The sequence below is a fragment of the Fusarium falciforme genome, chromosome 1 (genome assembly GCF_026873545.1).
Source record: "Fusarium falciforme chromosome 1, complete sequence".
NCBI classification, from domain to species: domain Eukaryota; kingdom Fungi; phylum Ascomycota; class Sordariomycetes; order Hypocreales; family Nectriaceae; genus Fusarium; species Fusarium falciforme.
The window spans coordinates 3754126-3771139 of NC_070544.1; the positions used below are offsets into that span (position 1 = coordinate 3754126).

The following is a 17014-nucleotide window of genomic DNA, read 5'->3' on the forward strand; positions in this document are numbered from 1 at the left end:
GTAGGTAGTTGTAGTAGTAGCAAAAACAGGCCCCGGGCTCTCTTCTTATAGTGCATCAGGGACGTTGGTCGGGTTATTGTCTGTTTCTTTGTGTGATGGCACAAACACGGATAGTAGCACTTTACGCGCCGTGGAGTGGCGTAGGTCCCCGTCGACGGGCGGGATTGTTTGTGAGGTTGGCCAAGAGCCCAAAGAAATAGCAAGCGGGGGACCCGCTGAAATACCCCTCCAGGCGCCCTCGCCCTCTGTAACGGGGCGTTAGGGGGCCTCACGGCGGGAGAGGGTGCGCCACAGTGCGAGAAGGCGGCGCACTCTCAACAACCTTAACACCACGACAAGGCATCAATTCTTTGGTGTGGTTCCTCCAAAACCAAACTCCACCAAGACTATCAACCACAACATCCATCATCTCCAACCGACACTCGACACCATGGAGAACGGCAACATTTCGCAGGGCGAGGGTAAGGACCCCTCTAGCTTCCTGAGTGATATCATCGGCAACCCCGTCACTGTCAAGCTCAACTCGGGCGTCGTCTACAAGGGTGAGTGTGTGCTGCATCACATCGACGTCCGCACATGTCCAGGGCAATAGCTGACGAGCAGAATAGGCGAGCTCCAGTCTGTGGATGGATACATGAACATTGCTTTGGAAAAGACCACTGAATTTGTCAACGGACAGAAGCGCAGAGAGTACGGTGACGCCTTTGTTAGAGGAAACAACGGTGAGTATTCATTCTCTCGCTTTCATTTAGACCACCGAGCTGACGAGACCTATAGTTATGTACATCTCGGCAGACTCATGAACGCTTAATGCATAATGAAAACCTGATTGATCCTCATCCAAAAGCGATGTGCCTGTTGCCCTTCAAGAACGCACAGCTCCCTCCAGACGTGTGGTCCATGCAAAGAACGTGCACCCGTGGACCTCAATCTCGCCCTTCTCATTGAAAGTCCCATCACCCTCCTTGACGATCTTGTCAAACTTCTCTCTGAAAACTCGCCTCTCCTCCCCCTCACGGATCGCATTCCAGCTAAGCGTGTTCACCCGGTCCCAGAGAGCCTCCGGAGTCAGCCACACCGACCACTTGATCTTTTGAGTCTCGATAGGCGTTGTGAAGAATGGCGACTCTGCTTGAGCCTGGCGCTCAAACACCTTCTTCCAGAGCAAGTGCCGGAAGCGGGGCTCCTCGTCAGCCTTTTCGTTGAAGTTGAGCTCGCTCAGCTCGTGCTCCCACTGAGTGGAGGGGGGCCAGCTCTCTGGGCGGTTGTCTTGAGGATGCTGTCAGTTTTGAGAAACCCTAGCCGGGGACCAAGAGATATCTTACAGTCTTCGGCATTCCAGATCAGACCGAGCTTGGCACCGGGCTTGAGGACCCGGTGAATCTCTTGGAGAGCTTCTTCCTTTGCGAACCTTGGACTTGTTTAGAACCTCCACCCGAATATCTGCTGCTGCTATCTTACCAGTGAAATGCCTATGATGGTATTAGTTTGACTTTGGCTAACCCTCAAAGCATCACTAGGAAGCCTCCAACGATATATAGCTTACCTGAGCCACGATACACCCATCCGCCCACCCATCCTCCACATCCTTCATCTCGGCCGCCGTCCCGCCTCGGACGTCCACATTGGGGAGCTTCTTTGCCGCCAGGTTGTCCCGCATAGAGTCGAGAGGCTCTACAGCCACAATCTCGTACCCCTCGGGCCTCGCAGCCAGCAGCTCGGTGAACTTGCCGGTACCGGCCGCGAGGTCAAGGACCTTGCTACCAGATTTACCCTCGAGCCCCAGGTGCCCAAGGAGACTACTGACAGACTCTGGAGGGTAAGAGGGCCGGTGCGTGTCATAAGACTGCGCATCGTTGAAGCCCTTGGTAGCAACATCATTAACAACCTGGGAAGCCATTTTGTGGAGATTTCTGTCTACAAATCACGCAATTTCAGTTTTAGTTTCTATTGGTCACTCTTCTGTTTGTCTGTAAAGGAGTCAGTACGTTAGAGAAGAGTGAAGAAGGAAAGAAAAAGAGGAACGAGGTTGAACGGGGTCGTCGTCGCCTTTTATACCCTGAGCAGGTCGTTCGCTTCCCCGCGATGCGGACCCCTCGCCAAGGGGCGGCCTTAATGGTGCAATGGCACTTAGATCTGGTCTCCGACTGTGTCATCAGATCCGGAGCCTGAAACGGCCCGACGGATTTGCAGCGGACGACGATCCTTGTTGGAGATTGAATGAGGACAAAAGATCTCAGGCCTTCAGCCATTCTCAGTTCTACAATATCAAGTGAGGAGACACATCAAGAAGAACCAAGCATAGATTTGCTAACTTGTTGATGACCTGGAAAGCAGCCGTTTCTCTGACCTCAGAGCTTGTTGCAACTTTGTCCGGCATGGGCTTGCTCTGTTAGCGGCAGGCCGATGTTCGACCCGCTGGTGAAGCCTGTCGGTCTGGCAATGTGTAACATCTGGTGCGCGCTCTGCTATGTCTGGCCTGAATCCCGTCGGGAGCTCTACTCTTCCCCGCGTCGCTCTGGTCACGCCATGCCGAAAGCTCGTCTGCTCTGTGACGCTGGGTGCCAATTCAGACATTGTGTAATCCAGCTCTGAGCCGACAGCAGATACTTGACTTAAGGACCAAGTCGTTGGCGTCTGTGCGGGAGTGCCAAAAGGATCTCGGAGACTCGTCGATGTCGAAGTGTCGCTCCTTCGCCAGTTTCTTTGGCGCCCTGAGCAAAGATTCTGATGGGGTGGCGTAGATATGGGCTGAACTGGCTCAGCCTGACCCAGCTGTGTGTGGTGGTTGAAGGGCTCGACGGGTGAAATAGTGTCGTCTTGTTGGGGTCGATGAGTCGGGATACTCTGAGACCCGATACTCGGATTCGAACATGTTTTACCAAGTTCAACCATCCTGCCCTTCCCCTTTGACATCTCCACTCGATGGCCGACGAGGGTGGCACCTGGGGTCTTTTGGCTGGACTCGGGGGTATCAGGGCGCGAGATCCAGATACCTTCCACCTGTACGCCGTTCTGAATAGCACGAATGCCAAAAGGGATCTCGGGAGGTCGCAGGTTCTCGATGCCGCAGTGCGACATGAGAGAAACCCGAGCGCGCTTCTCCTCGTCGATGAGTTCCAGGCGGCGCATAGCGCGGTTCGTCCACCAAAGCTTGATGAGGCCGACGGCAAGGACAAGGACGATACAGCAGCCGAGGACCTGGGGTGGAAGTTGACGGTTAGTGACAATTCTTTGAGTGGTTTGCCAACAAAGAGGCGGCATGGTACTTGCAAAGGTCATTTCTTGCCAAAGCTCCCAGTCGACAAAGAAGACACTCATGATGATGCAGTAAGAGAAGGACCGTTGAGAAAGAGCGTGAAAGAAAGAAAGATTGAATATTGTTTTCAAGACATCGAGTGGTGGTGGTTCCAAAATGGTGACAATCAGGTTCAAAAAAGCGACAGTGAAGGACAACCGGGTGCCTGATAGAAGGACGAGGGAGGCCTAAGGTGATGAAGAGATGAGCTCCTGGGGTAGATGGGGCGTCGTTTAGGGATGAGCACGTGGTATCTCGATCGCCTTGAGCATGGAAGGGAAGGAACCACGGGATAGACGAGGCAGGTATGCTGAAGTTGGCAGGACGGGCCTTCAGTTCTTCCCCCGCGCAGTGTCACTGCAAGGCCACGGACAATGGATCATGGCGGACGGACATGTTCGTGGGCTGGCCGAACCGGTTTGTGGCTGATCAAACAGAGAGGCATGCGGTCGACGATGAATATAAACAGAGGAACCTCGCTTGGCTGCTGGTGGTACATCCTAAATACGAGACGAAGGCGCAAACCTGCATATGGGGAGGGATCTGATATTGGATCCAATGGCACCGTTGGATCGGTTTGAGAACCAGGACAGGGAGTGCGGGAACTAGCAAGTTTGCTTGTTTAGTTGGAGACAGGAAGTTTCCGAGACAGGGAGTATGTATGCGTTTGGATATTGGAGTTATTGATTGGTCTTGCATAGTCGTGTTGCTGTTGACTGCCTTGCCCACCTACTCAGGTAGCATCAGTAGATGCACAGGTGCCGGGCAAACCATTTTCAAGACTCGATCAAATAAAGATGGCGATTAGGATTAAAGTAGGTGGTATTATACTAGGTAGAGCATCACCATAGTTCGCTTCACCTTGAACACGGGCCAATGTCCATCCATTGAAACATGTTTCGGGTGTTGGCATATGTACAGAGCAACAGCCGCAAAGTCGCAACAGCAAGAAGCGAACAGCAATCAAGCCCATGCCGTGCACCTGATGAGTCCCGTCAGTGGCCGGAAACTCACATCGGCCGACGTTGCTGCTCTGAGCAAACAAGCCCCGATGCAAGAACGGATCGGGGGCCGCGGGTCGGACCCTGTGAGGCGAGTCGATGGACGGATGGAGGTAGGGATCGATCCACCGGCTCGGATGGACCGGACTTTTCTTCTTTCGACGGAACATTTCTCCTTCTTCCAAGGTGATTAGACCACACCATGTTGATCTAGCCCATCTTTCTCTCCAAGTCGTCATCGACAAGTCTGCCAAGGATATTCGGACCCAACGTTGACGATGGCCCAATACGGCACAGATGCGGCGCCGGATTAATTGAGGGGTGACGAAAGAATGGAGGGCACAGTCGGGGCATCGGTGTCGATCAGATGCCGTCGAGGGACGGCCGCCCCGAGGCTTGACCAGACAGAGAGAGGTACAGTTTCCAAGCTTGGCAGGTTTGGGGGTAAATCAAGTCCCTGAACCCGGGACCTGGCTCTAGGTCGATCTGCTGCGCTGGCGATGGATCCGCGGATGCTGATGCTCGGCTGACATGCGTTTTCTGGGCCATGGCTGTGCAAATGCTTGTCGAAGCTTTTTTACTCTGTTTGTGCTTGGTACTGCCGCTCTTGTTGCCGCCGTCTCCTGATTTGTTGGCGTATTTCCTCCCTACATGCGCAATCGGTCCATTCTGCCTCTTGACTCGATACAGCCAGGCTATTCTGCATCGTTTCACACCCTCAGCAGAGACATGTGCCACATCTGATTCTCGGTTTCTTCTTGTCCGTGCTCCCGTCCCCGTCCCCGGTCCCAGGGCAGGTCAAACTCGAATCAATTAAACGTGCCCCGACCCTCCCGTGCTCCTTGTCTTTACTCTTGTTCCTGTTCCTGTTCCTGCCCCCGTTCATCTTCCGTCTCGTTCGTCGTCTCCTTCCCACTTGGACTCGGCGTATTCTTATTCTTGTCCCACCTCCGACTCCCTTTATTTTAAGCTTTTATCCTCCTCCAAACTCAACTTTTTGTAAACAGCAAAAGCAAGCAAAAAAACATCTCTTTCCAGCAGAGATCATCTATCCATCCATCAACCATGCCTATCCGTAACCCCTTCGCCCGCCGCCCTGGCAGCATCGTCGTCCAGGATGAGAACCAGCGCCCTGATACCGCCCCCGGCTTTGAAAAGGTCGACACTGTCGGTTCCAAGGCCACTTCGGTCCTCAGCATCCGGAATACCAAGAACCATGACACTGGCGAGTACAAGATGAGTGGTATGTCTTGACTGCCCGTTGCCCGATCATCCATCATGCCCCTCACCGCAGAGAGGGGGACTGAGACAGGCGGCGCAATCCGGCATTCAGTCACAAGACCAAGTTGGCTAATTCAAGTCTCGCGCAACAGTTGTCAATGACAGTGGCGTCTATCTTCCTGTAAGTCGATATTTCACTCACTTTTTCTCACCAACTAAGCTGACCGCGCATAGCCATCCCCGACCGAGGAGAAAGGACAGTGGCCGCGCAAGTACCTCTCAACCCGCAACTCGACAGACACCCGCAGCAGCTTCGGCGATATTGAGCACTTCTCCATCTCCCGAGAGTCTTTCGATTCCTACCGCAGATCATTTGTGCGTGCTCTCCTCTCGTCCCTTCCCTGTCCCTTGCCTCGGGCACGGTCGCCCCCAATTGACCCTCGGTCCATTGCGCGACCGTTGCTGCTTGGCATTCACCCCAATCCCAACGTACGACTGAACTGAACTGAACTGACCCGATGACATTAGGACATTTCCGCGCGATCACCAGTGCCCAACCCAGACTTTCCCCCGCGCCAGAGCCTCGATTCTGCCCGCCTTCCTCGTCTCCCCAGATCGGCAGTCGAGCGATCTTTCAAGCAACCGCCCACCGCCGAGGAACGCTTCGAAGATGTTGGTCTCGATGACCACAAGCAGTCTCAGGCCCAGCCCCAAAAGCGCAGCTTCTTTTCCAAATTCTCCGAGTCCCGCGAAAAGGACACCACCTCGACCCAACCCGCCGTTTCCCGCTTCCTCATGCACGGCCGCAAGAGAGCTCAGAGTGGCCAGGGTTCAGAGCTTGGCCCCATGGACAACAACACAAACGCGCCGCCCAAGGTGACAGTCTCGTCCGAAGGCCAGGAGATGCAATGAGAAGAAGACCACAACCAAAGTTTCGCCCTTGTATGAATGTATTAGAGATACCTGGAGTTTTCGTTTTCTTTACCCCGGCGTTCACGGTAACCGGGTCAGGATCAGGGTCAGGCTAGAAACGCATTCGTTACGGATCCATTGGGTACAGCTCGGTCAGAGGCCCGAGGACTCTCGCTCTATTTGACTGGAAGTGGCTATTTGCGACTGATGCGGCATTATGAACTGCCCAAGATGAATGGTATGTGGCAAGGGCTATGTCCCAAAGAGAAGGAGGAAAATATGAGCTACTTAATGGTAATGACAAGATTTATGCTCTACAAAGCATCTGCAGCTATGCGTTTCTGTGATGTCCAGAGTGTTGTCAGAGTCATTGACTTGCAGCTGAACCATATACGGTATCAGCAGACCTGGTCTAAAGTCTATTGGTTTCGCCAACAAGAATAAACACCAAACACGAGTGCAGCTGACAGCCTCATTCCCGTACCTGACAGCATCTCGCATCAATCTCGTCACAAAACAAGAGCAGATCCGATTCAAACCGCGGCTGCTAACCGCGGCCGATGACGGAGAGATAGAAGCCCATTACCCACCCTCCAGCTGATGTCAAATTCACCCACTGCTAATGGCGTGCTGTAATCGTTGGATAAGAGCCCCGCTCATGCTCCTCGGAGGGCGCGCGGTTAGCCAATGTCGAATTTGCGAGTCATCGTCACGAATTGTCGGGGGGACAAAGGGCTTCTTTTCCTCCTCTCTTCTCAAACCTTTAAAAGCAGCTTCTTTCCCCCGTCTGTTGAACTCATTTGAGGCGGCGTATCTTGTCTTGTCAAGTACAGCTTCTTCCTGTTTTACACCACCAAGGTTGCCCCTCACCTCCAACCCACGTCGGCCAACAATCGGCTGCATCGGCTGCATCGGCTGCTTGTTCACTTGAACTTTGCAGAAGAAGAGAGGCAGGTGTCTCAAAAAACAAGAAGAAAAAAGAAAGAAAGAAGGAGGAACGAAAGGCAAAGATGGCTCTTGAAAAGACTGCCAACGGCACAGACTCCGTCCCCGCTCCGGACGGCACCGACGACTCCCGGGCCCGACTCGAGAGCTCCGTCGCCGGACTGTCGCTCTCCTCCCGCGCCGTCCACGCCGACGACGGAATTCAGGCTCACCGGGCTGTCGCACCGGCGCTGCACGTCAGCACAACTTTCCGCTACAGTGATGATCCGGAGCAGCTCAAGTCCTGGGACAACATCGACGTGAGTGCTCTCACCTTGACGATCCTTTGATCTTGTTGGTGTACTTGGTCGACAAGTCCACTCAAGACCAAAGACCACAGCAACGACCATAGAGTCCAACAGCCAATGCTGACTCGCGCAGCCCAATGCTCCCCTAGACTCTCACGTCTACTCCCGGGCCACCGGCCCCAACACGACCCGTCTCGAGGCCGTCCTCACCTCGCTGCTCGGTGCTCCCACCATTACTTACTCTTCGGGCCTCTCGGCCTTCCACGCCATGCTCGTGCACCTCAACCCGAAGCGCATCGCTATCGGCGACGGCTACCACGGTTGCCATGGTGTCATTCGCATCCTCAACCGCCTCACAGGTCTTCAGCAGCTGCCCCTGGACTGTCCCGTCGAGGACCTCCAGCCCGGCGACGTCATCCATGTCGAGACACCTCTCAACCCGACCGGTGAGGCTCGCAACCTGGCTGCCTATGCTGAAAAGGCCAAGAAGGCTGGCGCCTATCTCACTGTCGATGCGACCTTTGCGCCGCCGCCCCTGCAGGACCCCTTCAAGTATGATGTTGATGTAGTGATGCACAGCGGCACAAAGTACTTTGGCGGTCACTCAGATATGCTTTGCGGTACTCTGTCCGTCAACCCTAAGCACAAGGACTGGGCCAGGGCCCTCATCGAGGATCGTCTTATTCTCGGTTCTGTCATGGGTAGCCTGGAGGGTTGGTTGGGTATTCGCTCTCTGCGCACCCTCGAGTTGCGAGTCCTCCGCCAGAGCGAGACGGCAACCGCGCTGGTGGCTTGGCTCGCTGAGCAGAAGAAGGATGCTTCATCCGCAGTGGGCGCCCTCGTGGAACGCATCCAGCACGCGAGTCTTCAGCCCGAGGCGGCCGTTGAAGGCAGCTGGCTGCGGGAGCAGATGCCCAACGGCTATGGCCCCGTCTTCTCGCTGTACTTGAGCGATGGTGAGGTTGCCAAGCGTCTTCCCAACAAGCTGCGGCTATTCCATCACGCTACCAGCCTGGGTGGCGTCGAGAGTCTGATCGAGTGGCGAGCCATGACAGATCCCAATGTTGACAAGCGGCTGTTGCGGGTTAGTATTGGTGTCGAGGGTCTGGAGGACCTGAAGCAGGATCTTCTCCAAGGTCTGGAGGCCTTGAGGAAGGAAAAGTGAGGCCAGTAGAGGAAGCAAAGTATAGATAGACCAGGTTACTAGAGCGGTTCAGAGACGTTAGAAACGAAATGAGATATCAGCCCAGACACGGATGGAGAAAGAATTGATCTTTGAATAACAAAAGGAAAAAAAAAGAAAAAAAAGACCAATGGCAAAGATCCCCCTCTAATCTATGATGGAAGCCGACAGAACGAGTGGCCGGAGAATGAAGCGAATGTAGAAAAAGGGTCAGGAATTCTCGAGAATCGAGAACTCGCGACAAGAGAAGAGAGAAAGAGAAGAAGACCCAAGAAATCTATACCAACAAAAGCCAGGCCAGAAAAAAACACTCAAGACACTGGTCTTCCAAGCGAGTGTGAAGCAGCTTTTTCCCCAATAAAGAACGCCGAAACCCATGGTCATCCGTAAACCCCCAAGTCCACCACGGCCCCAAAGTGAAAAGTGGGAAGCGAGAGAAGAGAAGAAGAAGAAGAAGAGAAGAGAGAAGAAGAAGAAGAGAGAAAAAAGAGGAATCGTAAATCTTGACAGAAGAAATGCGCCATACCCGTGTATCTGTTTTTTTTTTTGGTTCTTGGTGCTTTGATGTGAAGTGAAGAAACGTTAGGAATGAATCGTTAAGTGGGTGTGTGACGATCACTCGGGAGGAGGGAGCCAGAGGCCATGCCAGCTGCTCAGTGGCTTGTACTTGACTTTCCGTCTATGTTCGTGTTAGTGCTGATCTGTAATATCCCATGCTGGGAACATACCGAGAGCTGTCTGTGCTTGCAAATGCCCCTATCCCGCGCAGGTCTTGGTCTTCAGACTGGTGGTAGTCAGTCTGACGGTAGTCGACGGTGCGGTAATCCATGGTCCGAGGTGCCGGGTCTCGGGATGAAGAGGGAGCGCCGTTGTCATATGGTCGGTAAGGTACCGAGTTTCTTGAAGGGGGAGCCAGGTAGTCGTTTGTCGTAGCGTGCATCTGATAGTAATCTCCAGTTCGGGATGTAAAGGTTGCAGAGTCGCTGATGGCAGGAGAGGTTGTGGGAGTCGTAAAGTCCGAAACAGCGTCCATGGCCACGGTGGGTTCCTGAGGGTGCTGCTGAAACTGCTGCTGCCCGAGCCACTGGTTGACCATGTTTTGCCGTCTATCGTACGCATTCGGGCTTATCCTTCTCCTCGACGAGGTCTGGTCTGGTGGTGATGATACTGCAGAGGCCCGCTGGAAGCTCGAGTCCCAGCTGCCCCGGACTGCCTCGTCGCTCCACTGCCGGGAGCTCTCAGAAGAGCGGTGGTAGTTGTTGTAGTCTTGTCGGCGATCCATGACTGCCGTCAAGGAATGGGTTATCTGATTGGACGATGTAGGCGAGAGTTCGCTGGTTGAGTGCTGATGATTGCTGTGATGATCTGGAGTTGCTAGTAGTGAGTTGTCGCAGATGATATACGAAACAAAGTGTAGTTGTAAACACACAATGACACGAATGATGATGCATCTTCAACACCACGTCTGGGATCGTCATATTTATCAAATCCATGGCTGCACGCAGTTTCTCTGTCCCTGACATGTCTAGTGACGGTATCCATCCGCACCCGCTCCCTGTCCAAGCTCGCGCCCCATCAGCGCCTGTGGCTGAAGCTACTATTCCCTGCGGGGATTCCGGGAGGCCTTTGACGCGGCCAATCAGAGGGCTGGGCCTGGCAAGAAAGTGTGGCCGTGCTATGCTCTGCAATGTAGCGACTGGGATCGACCCCAGCACCATGCCGAGGCGCCTGTCAGCTGCGTTTCCAGAATAGGCATAGAAGCATGGTTTTTTTGGTTGCGAGAAGCGACAGGGCAAGGGTCTGGTGGAGGGTCATTCCCCGCAGGCCGCCCATCAGAACCTACCGAGACGTCTGAGACGACAAGAGATGGTCCGCAGCATATGCGTTTGAACCGCTTGTATCATAGGGCAGACCAATAGGAGATTAATTATCGCCCGCCATCCTCTTAATCGAGCATCGCTTAAGCAAAAGCTTGGCTTCTATTCCACTATTCCCTGCCAAGTCTAGTCTGAGGGAGCCCATCGATTCACCATGCAGATCACCCTCACGATGCGGATGGGATGAAAATTTTTGACTAGACGTCGGCTTTCTCGGAGGACAAGTTCCTCACGAGGACTAACCTTGAGTAAACCGGGCATGTTTGCGAAAGTAGAGGCCTTGGAATCAGATCGTGCTACTAAGCATGACGGCATCTTATCCATCCGATGCAAGACACTCTCTGTTTCACCATAAGCTGAGCATGATGGATGCCCATAAAGTTTCAGAGGCAAAACATCTTCTGACTCTATGAACTATGTCCTGGGCAACAATCACGCTCTGTGACATCCCATAACCTGCTGTCCATCCATCCTGTCTCCAGATCTCGATGCCCGTATGCAAGAGGAAACTCCACACCGCGCAAAATGATTCCCAAACAAGCGCCCCTGACGGGAACCAACATTAGCCCAGCCATCCCGAGCACCAAACACCAGCCACGGCGCGGCAGATCGAAGCCAATTCACCAGACACCACGATCGCCTAACGTCCCAATAATCTGCCTTGCAAGGTGTGGCTTAAGCGCGGATGCCCCACCTGCCGATCGCACTCGCGCACTGGGAGCCGAGCTAGCCGGGATCGGTTTGTGCCATTTTTGGGCCGTCGCGCCTCAATTACTCGCCAATCTGGCAGGGGTGCCAGGTGGGTTCCGTGGCGCCTCCCTGTGCCACAGGGCAATGCGCGTCTCAGCCCAGTGCACGGGCCTGAGTCGGAGCCCCCCTCGTAGAAACATTGTTTCCCTGGTCACAGTTGAATTGAAAGTATTATCAGAGAAACATTTAAAGAACAATCAAGCATAAACAGATTTTAATAAGTGCCATGCCAGTAGGATAATAAGCCAGAAAATATTATTACTAGTATGATATTTAAAGAGATTTTTAAGTTGCCCAGTAAGTGAAAAAAATTCAGAAACATCACGGCGGACAATGCAGCCAAAACAGTCCCATGTATTTTTGGTCCCACAGGGAAGCCACTTTTTCGCGCTTGACAGCATAGACCCAAGGGAGGCCCCCGCCACTTCTTCTCGTCTGACTGGTCAGGACAGGCGCCGTGCATAAGCGCAAGCAGGTACAAGCGACGTGCATGCGGCTCCACTTACCTGACACATCCGCAGCCAACATGGCGCATCCCTTTTCACCTCTTTCCATCCCCTCCACTACACCACGCTCGAGGCTCAACTTGCATCTCCAACAACAGCCTCCCTCCCTCTCCTCCCATATCGACGCCTCAGGGAGGAGCATGCGCGGGCTACACATTCTCGTGTGTGGGTCCTCTGGCTGCCGCAACTCTTGCTAGATGCCCCAATGGTCCGACTCTCCCTCTTCCGCCTGCCCACCAAGCTCCGGCGAAGGGTCAGGCGCAACCGCATGGCGACTCTCATCGCCCTCGTCGTCCTCGTAGGCCTCCTGGTCTTTCCCTTCTACTCGGCATACTGCATCTACAAGCCTCCGCGTTTCCTCATCGGCTGGCTGCGCAGGAAATATCCCGACGTTCTCTTCGAGGAGACGACCGACCAAAAGATCATCGCCCTATCCATCGACGATGCGCCCTCCGCACACACGGACGAGATTATGCAGGTTCTGCAGGAGAACGATGCACATGCCACCTTCTTTGTCATAGGGTCCCAGGTCGAGGGTCGCAAGGATAAACTGGTCAAGCTGGTCAAGAACGGCCACGAGCTGGGCAACCATGCCATGCACGATGAGCCCTCGAGGTCACTCAGCAATGAGCAGCTGCTAAAGGAGGTTCACATGGTGAAGGAGATGCTGACAGAGGCGTACGCAGCCAATGGAAAGATCCTCGACAACAACTACTTCCGTCCAGGCTCGGGCCTATTCAACTGGCGAATGCGTGATGTGCTGGGAAACCAGGGCTTTCGCATAACGCTGGGGAGTGTTTATCCACACGACCCTCAGATTCCTTACCCAGACACCAACGCCAAACACATCTTGAGCATGGCTCATCCAGGTGCTATTATCATCTGCCACGATAGAAGGTCGTGGACACTGCCCATGCTGCGTACCGTTCTTCCCGAGCTTAAGCGGCAGGGGTACAAGATTGTCACCATCACTGAGCTCGTGAAATCTGTGTCGTCACAGAACCTAAGACAGTGAGATATTATCTGCTGAGAGGCGTATCTGACCTTGAATAAAGCATAATGGTGTGGGGATTTGGTATATAGAAGGCTGTACAGAAGATTGCGGCGATATGCATGGAACACCCGGAGTTGTTAATGGAGGAGGCAGCATTTCATGGATTTTGTTTGTATATGGACAATGGGATTATGGCGTACTCAAAGAATAATCTCTAATGACCCATCTTGTTGGACGAGTTTAGCAATCTTGTATCTGGGGGATGTCAGCCTAGAGTTTGTTAGCACACCTATTTCAAGATTGGATGAGGAACACAGACGTAAATTCCAATGTGCCCGTGACAGTTGCACGGCACCCATCAACATACCTCCTGACTAGACCTGTCAAGTCCTCATCAGGTCCTGCCATCTGAAGTAGTCTTTCTGCTGCCTCATCAAACTCCTTCACTGCCGTCCTCATCCTTTGCTCTAGTTGTGCCACGATCTCATCCAGGCTTATCCCCGGCTCAACGAGCGCCGAAACCGCATTGATGACACAGTCGGTTCGCAGTTCCTTCTTGAGAGATAGCATATCGTTCAAGAGGCTGAGGAGGATGCACGCCTGTAGCCACATCCGACCGATCTCGGGCGCCGAGGTCAGAGCTGCCGGCAATGGCTCATCTGTGGCATACGGGACGAGACTACAGAGCATTGTGCCGCCGATGGTGGCCACCCGCAGGTCCATGTAGGAACTGAAATCGGGGATTTGACGTTCCAAGCGAAGTTTTTGCTCTGTGGCGCATGCAGTGATGAATGCCCGGATCTCGCAGTGTAAGCGGCGACGTTGGTCGACCGGTGCTGTCTCGCAGAAGCGAGACCCAAACTCTTGGAACACGCGGTTGATGGGGTCGTCTCCATATGCTGGCTCTTCAACATGCGTGTTCGTCCCATCAATTGCCAAAGCACTCTGAATCATATCAAGCGTCTGACATCTCCATCGTTCAGCCCGAGCAAAGTCGGCAGCCAGATCCCCCTCGTTGGCATCCACGGCGTCATCCCAGCAAACCAGCCAAGCCGTGTACAGCGCCAAGGTCTCGAGCTGTGTCTTGCGAGCCTGGGGGTACCAGAAAGCTGTCAGACGGGCGATGCCGTCCCGCTTCCGGCTGGCGACGAGCGGGTATGTCACTGCCATGTGGTCGATGGCGTTGTCGACAATGGGCGCAATGTGCGCGTGGTGGCGGTTGAGATGGGCACGCGGCCATGAGCGGAAGACGGCTCTGAGGTCTGGTATTCTGAGGGTCTGGCCGCGGAGGGCGGCCACTATGGCTGCTTGGCTGAGGCGGCTTGCCTTCATTGTAAGAGCTGCAAGCTGGCTTGTCGAGGTGGTTTGGAGGAGGGAAATGGGTCGTGTTCCAGCCCTACGTGTAAGATGACCAAGATCACGAATCACGCCAAGACAGAGGAGGAATTGAAGGTAATGATGAGTTCAATATTCTGCGGCATCGAATTACAATTGCCTCTATTCAAGAGAGCGGTTTGTCCCGTAAACTCTCATCAGGCTCTTGACCACAATTGCGCCTCGAGACGGGAACACCATCCATCATTCCCCAACAGCACCACCCGGGTTGTCGGGACCCATTCCTCTGTTCAAGCCTCTAGTCTCAAATAAACTCGTTTCGAATTTTCCACGGTAAAAAAAAAGTCTAAACGGGAAAAGGAGGCGTCTTCTTTTTCGAAGAATTCAAACGCCATGGCTGACAAAATCCACAAGTTAAATTCCAGCCCATGACCCTTTTTTTTTTTTCCGACAACGGGGTGACGACGACGACGACGACTAGTTGAAACCGCTTAATAGCACCAGCCTCATATTGGTTTAATTTGAGTGCCGGTTTCTAGTAAACGAGACGTGTTTCCGATCCTGCAGTGTTCCTTGCGGGATGACAAGGGGGGCTAAGGGAGGGCGGACGAAGGATCTATTTGCAGATGCACCGCATAACATCTCCTGAGTGATAGGCCGTTTCAAGGTGTTTCATGGCACAAATGCATGCAGGTTGGCACAGTAATCAATGAATGGATCATGAGCAGTCCTGCACAATTCGGGAATCGGCAACGAGAGAAAGTAAGGTCAAGTGAAATGAAATGAAATTCTGCCTTGTATGGCGTGAGAGAGAGAGCGGTACTGTATCCACATCATAAGATACACAATCATGAACAAGTCGGTCGATCAAAAAAAGAATCGATCAAAAAAGAAAAAAGGTATTCCCATTCCCATTCCCGTTTCAACGCCCATCGCCGACTCCAGCCAGGGAATAGTGCCTAGCCAGGCGTCGGTCACAATCAATGGTATTCCATCCATCGTTCCCAATCCTTCCCTTCCCTTCCTTTCCTTTCCTTTCCTCCAAAAGCCAACACATCCAAGGTAGACCAGACATAAAAAAAGGAAATTTTTCAAGGGAGAGAATAAACGTCGCTGTATACAGCGCCCGAGTTATGTACCTTGCTCATCCATCCACCGTCGTCCTGCCCAGGACTTTTTGTTGTTGCGCCCCGCACCCTCTTCGTGGTCGTAAGATGTCTATCAAATATGTACAGCCGAATAGAGAAACCGGTATGCCGGTGGCGAATCATGGGTTGTCTAGATCCATAGGGGTGTTGTTGGCTTGGCGTGTGACACCTCTGGGAAGAAGCTGGACAGGAGACTTTGGACATCGCCCAGGTAGTCTTCGGCGCTGAATTTGTGGAGGCCATTGGACCTGATGTATTTCAAGTCCTCCTCCTCGTCCTTGCTGTTCGATGTCTTGGCGCTGTACTCCTCGGCGAGCTCAGTCACCTGAGCTAGCTCTTGACCGAACGGGTGTGAGTCCTTGAGAGGAGTTCGCTGCTGGAAGGAGGGCGGAGGAGCTGGGGCGGCCACTGGGGCGGGTGCGGGCTTTGCTGCAGGCTTCTGGGTCTGGCCGGCAGAGGCGTAAGAGGCTGATGAGGCTCGGGTCGAGGTGGAGGATGATCGTGAGAAGGTGAAGCTGGCCTTTGTCGACACGGAGTGCTCAGAATCCTTGGACATGCGCGAGACGGATCGTTGACGGGCAATGGCCTCGTATGAGTTCTGCTTGGTGTGAGAGGGCGATCGCTTGGGGATGGCGGGAGCTTCAGCGATCTTGGGCAGCGTCACGACGGGCTTGTTGTCTGAGACCATGAAGTAGGTTGACAGGTGGTTCGGCTCGGGACCAGGGCAATCCTCCACGGGCGAGACATCGGGGCTTGTCGGCGGTGTCGATTCGGCAGTCGAGGGCGCCTCGGAGTTGGAGTCTTCAGATCGGAGAGAAGACTTGCTGCGGAGGGCTTGCGGGATGTCGGGGGCGTTGTAGGAGAGCATGTTGGTGGTGTGAATGAGCTGGATGGGGCCAGAGATCTTGTGGCGCAGGATCGGGAGGTGGTGTCGGTCGCGGGCCGAGTTGCTGCGCTGAGGCGACTTGGTCATGTCGGCAAGATCATGATGCCCGCTGAGCTTGTTCTTGCGGGTGGTGAAGGCTCGAGAGAGCGACATTTTGAAAAATTTCGACTATTAATTCCTCGAGTTGTCTGTTGCGAAATTTGGCGGTTTGGCGGGCTATATGCAACTTGGAAGTGCTGGTGGTGAGGCGAGTTGCATCCAATGGTGAACTAATTTTAAGGCGTCTTGTGATGGAGGGATGCTCGAGCGTCGTTGCACTGACTCAAGACAGCAGAGACAGGCTACAATTTTGCAGTAAATCTTTGCCAGCAGGTGCCAGTTGAGTGAGGTTTGCGAGAGAGTCGTGCGAGGGTGTATTTGGTTTGGTTTGTTGGATATGTAGTGAGACAAGGAGTCCAGTCCTTGAGCGTAAGAGTTCCAACTTCTAGAGCAGGATTGCGACGTCTAGTTGCGGGTTTCTGAAAAGGGAGAGTGGTTTAGCTTTGACACTGTCTGTGCAGTGATAACAGCTGGTTTGCACTGGTTGTAAATGAACGTTCAACGTCGAAACGGTGTGTATCGGTCGGTATCCGGGAGGTTCGATCGATCCTGCGACGGGGATGTGCCGAGCA

The 17014-nt window shown here is 53.6% G+C and overlaps 9 protein-coding genes across 9 annotated transcripts; 4 read left to right on the forward strand and 5 right to left on the reverse strand.

Moving 5' to 3' along the window:
* Positions 1–349: 349 nt before the first annotated feature.
* On the forward strand, positions 350–803 carry NCS54_00105200 (U6 snRNA-associated Sm-like protein LSm6; the record flags this gene model as incomplete). The annotated part of the gene is made up of 3 exons (XM_053146687.1): positions 350–542; positions 609–722; positions 778–803. Exons 1-3 carry the CDS (start codon positions 431–433, stop codon positions 801–803), a joined length of 252 nt encoding a protein of 83 aa, XP_053002662.1. The 5' UTR covers positions 350–430.
* A 62-nt stretch (positions 804–865) lies between these two features.
* Positions 866–1900, reverse strand: NCS54_00105300 (Methyltransf-11 domain-containing protein; the record flags this gene model as incomplete). Its single annotated transcript, XM_053146688.1, has 4 exons — positions 866–1269; positions 1326–1411; positions 1462–1472; positions 1547–1900. 4 exons carry the CDS (start codon positions 1898–1900, stop codon positions 866–868), a joined length of 855 nt encoding a protein of 284 aa, XP_053002663.1.
* Positions 1901–1947: 47 nt separating this feature from the next.
* On the reverse strand, positions 1948–3321 carry NCS54_00105400 (Hypothetical protein; the record flags this gene model as incomplete). The annotated part of the gene is made up of 2 exons (XM_053146689.1): positions 1948–1970; positions 2883–3321. 2 exons carry the CDS (start codon positions 3319–3321, stop codon positions 1948–1950), a joined length of 462 nt encoding a protein of 153 aa, XP_053002664.1.
* A 2043-nt stretch (positions 3322–5364) lies between these two features.
* NCS54_00105500 (Hypothetical protein) lies at positions 5365–6432 on the forward strand (the record flags this gene model as incomplete). Its single annotated transcript, XM_053146690.1, has 4 exons — positions 5365–5542; positions 5673–5701; positions 5755–5895; positions 6049–6432. 4 exons carry the CDS (start codon positions 5365–5367, stop codon positions 6430–6432), a joined length of 732 nt encoding a protein of 243 aa, XP_053002665.1.
* Positions 6433–7442: 1010 nt separating this feature from the next.
* Positions 7443–8829, forward strand: NCS54_00105600 (Hypothetical protein; the record flags this gene model as incomplete). Its single annotated transcript, XM_053146691.1, has 2 exons — positions 7443–7676; positions 7798–8829. The coding sequence occupies 2 exons, from the start codon at positions 7443–7445 to the stop codon at positions 8827–8829; spliced, it is 1266 nt and encodes a 421-aa protein (XP_053002666.1).
* A 633-nt stretch (positions 8830–9462) lies between these two features.
* NCS54_00105700 (Hypothetical protein) lies at positions 9463–10129 on the reverse strand (the record flags this gene model as incomplete). The annotated part of the gene is made up of 2 exons (XM_053146692.1): positions 9463–9526; positions 9576–10129. 2 exons carry the CDS (start codon positions 10127–10129, stop codon positions 9463–9465), a joined length of 618 nt encoding a protein of 205 aa, XP_053002667.1.
* A 1903-nt stretch (positions 10130–12032) lies between these two features.
* NCS54_00105800 (NodB-like proteiny domain-containing protein) lies at positions 12033–12995 on the forward strand (the record flags this gene model as incomplete). The annotated part of the gene is made up of 1 exon (XM_053146693.1): positions 12033–12995. Exon 1 carries the CDS (start codon positions 12186–12188, stop codon positions 12993–12995), a length of 810 nt encoding a protein of 269 aa, XP_053002668.1. The 5' UTR covers positions 12033–12185.
* Positions 12996–13174: 179 nt separating this feature from the next.
* Positions 13175–14306, reverse strand: NCS54_00105900 (Terpene synthase; the record flags this gene model as incomplete). The annotated part of the gene is made up of 2 exons (XM_053146694.1): positions 13175–13244; positions 13294–14306. 2 exons carry the CDS (start codon positions 14304–14306, stop codon positions 13175–13177), a joined length of 1083 nt encoding a protein of 360 aa, XP_053002669.1.
* A 1281-nt stretch (positions 14307–15587) lies between these two features.
* On the reverse strand, positions 15588–16496 carry NCS54_00106000 (Hypothetical protein; the record flags this gene model as incomplete). The annotated part of the gene is made up of 1 exon (XM_053146695.1): positions 15588–16496. One exon carries the CDS (start codon positions 16494–16496, stop codon positions 15588–15590), a length of 909 nt encoding a protein of 302 aa, XP_053002670.1.
* Positions 16497–17014: the final 518 nt, after the last annotated feature.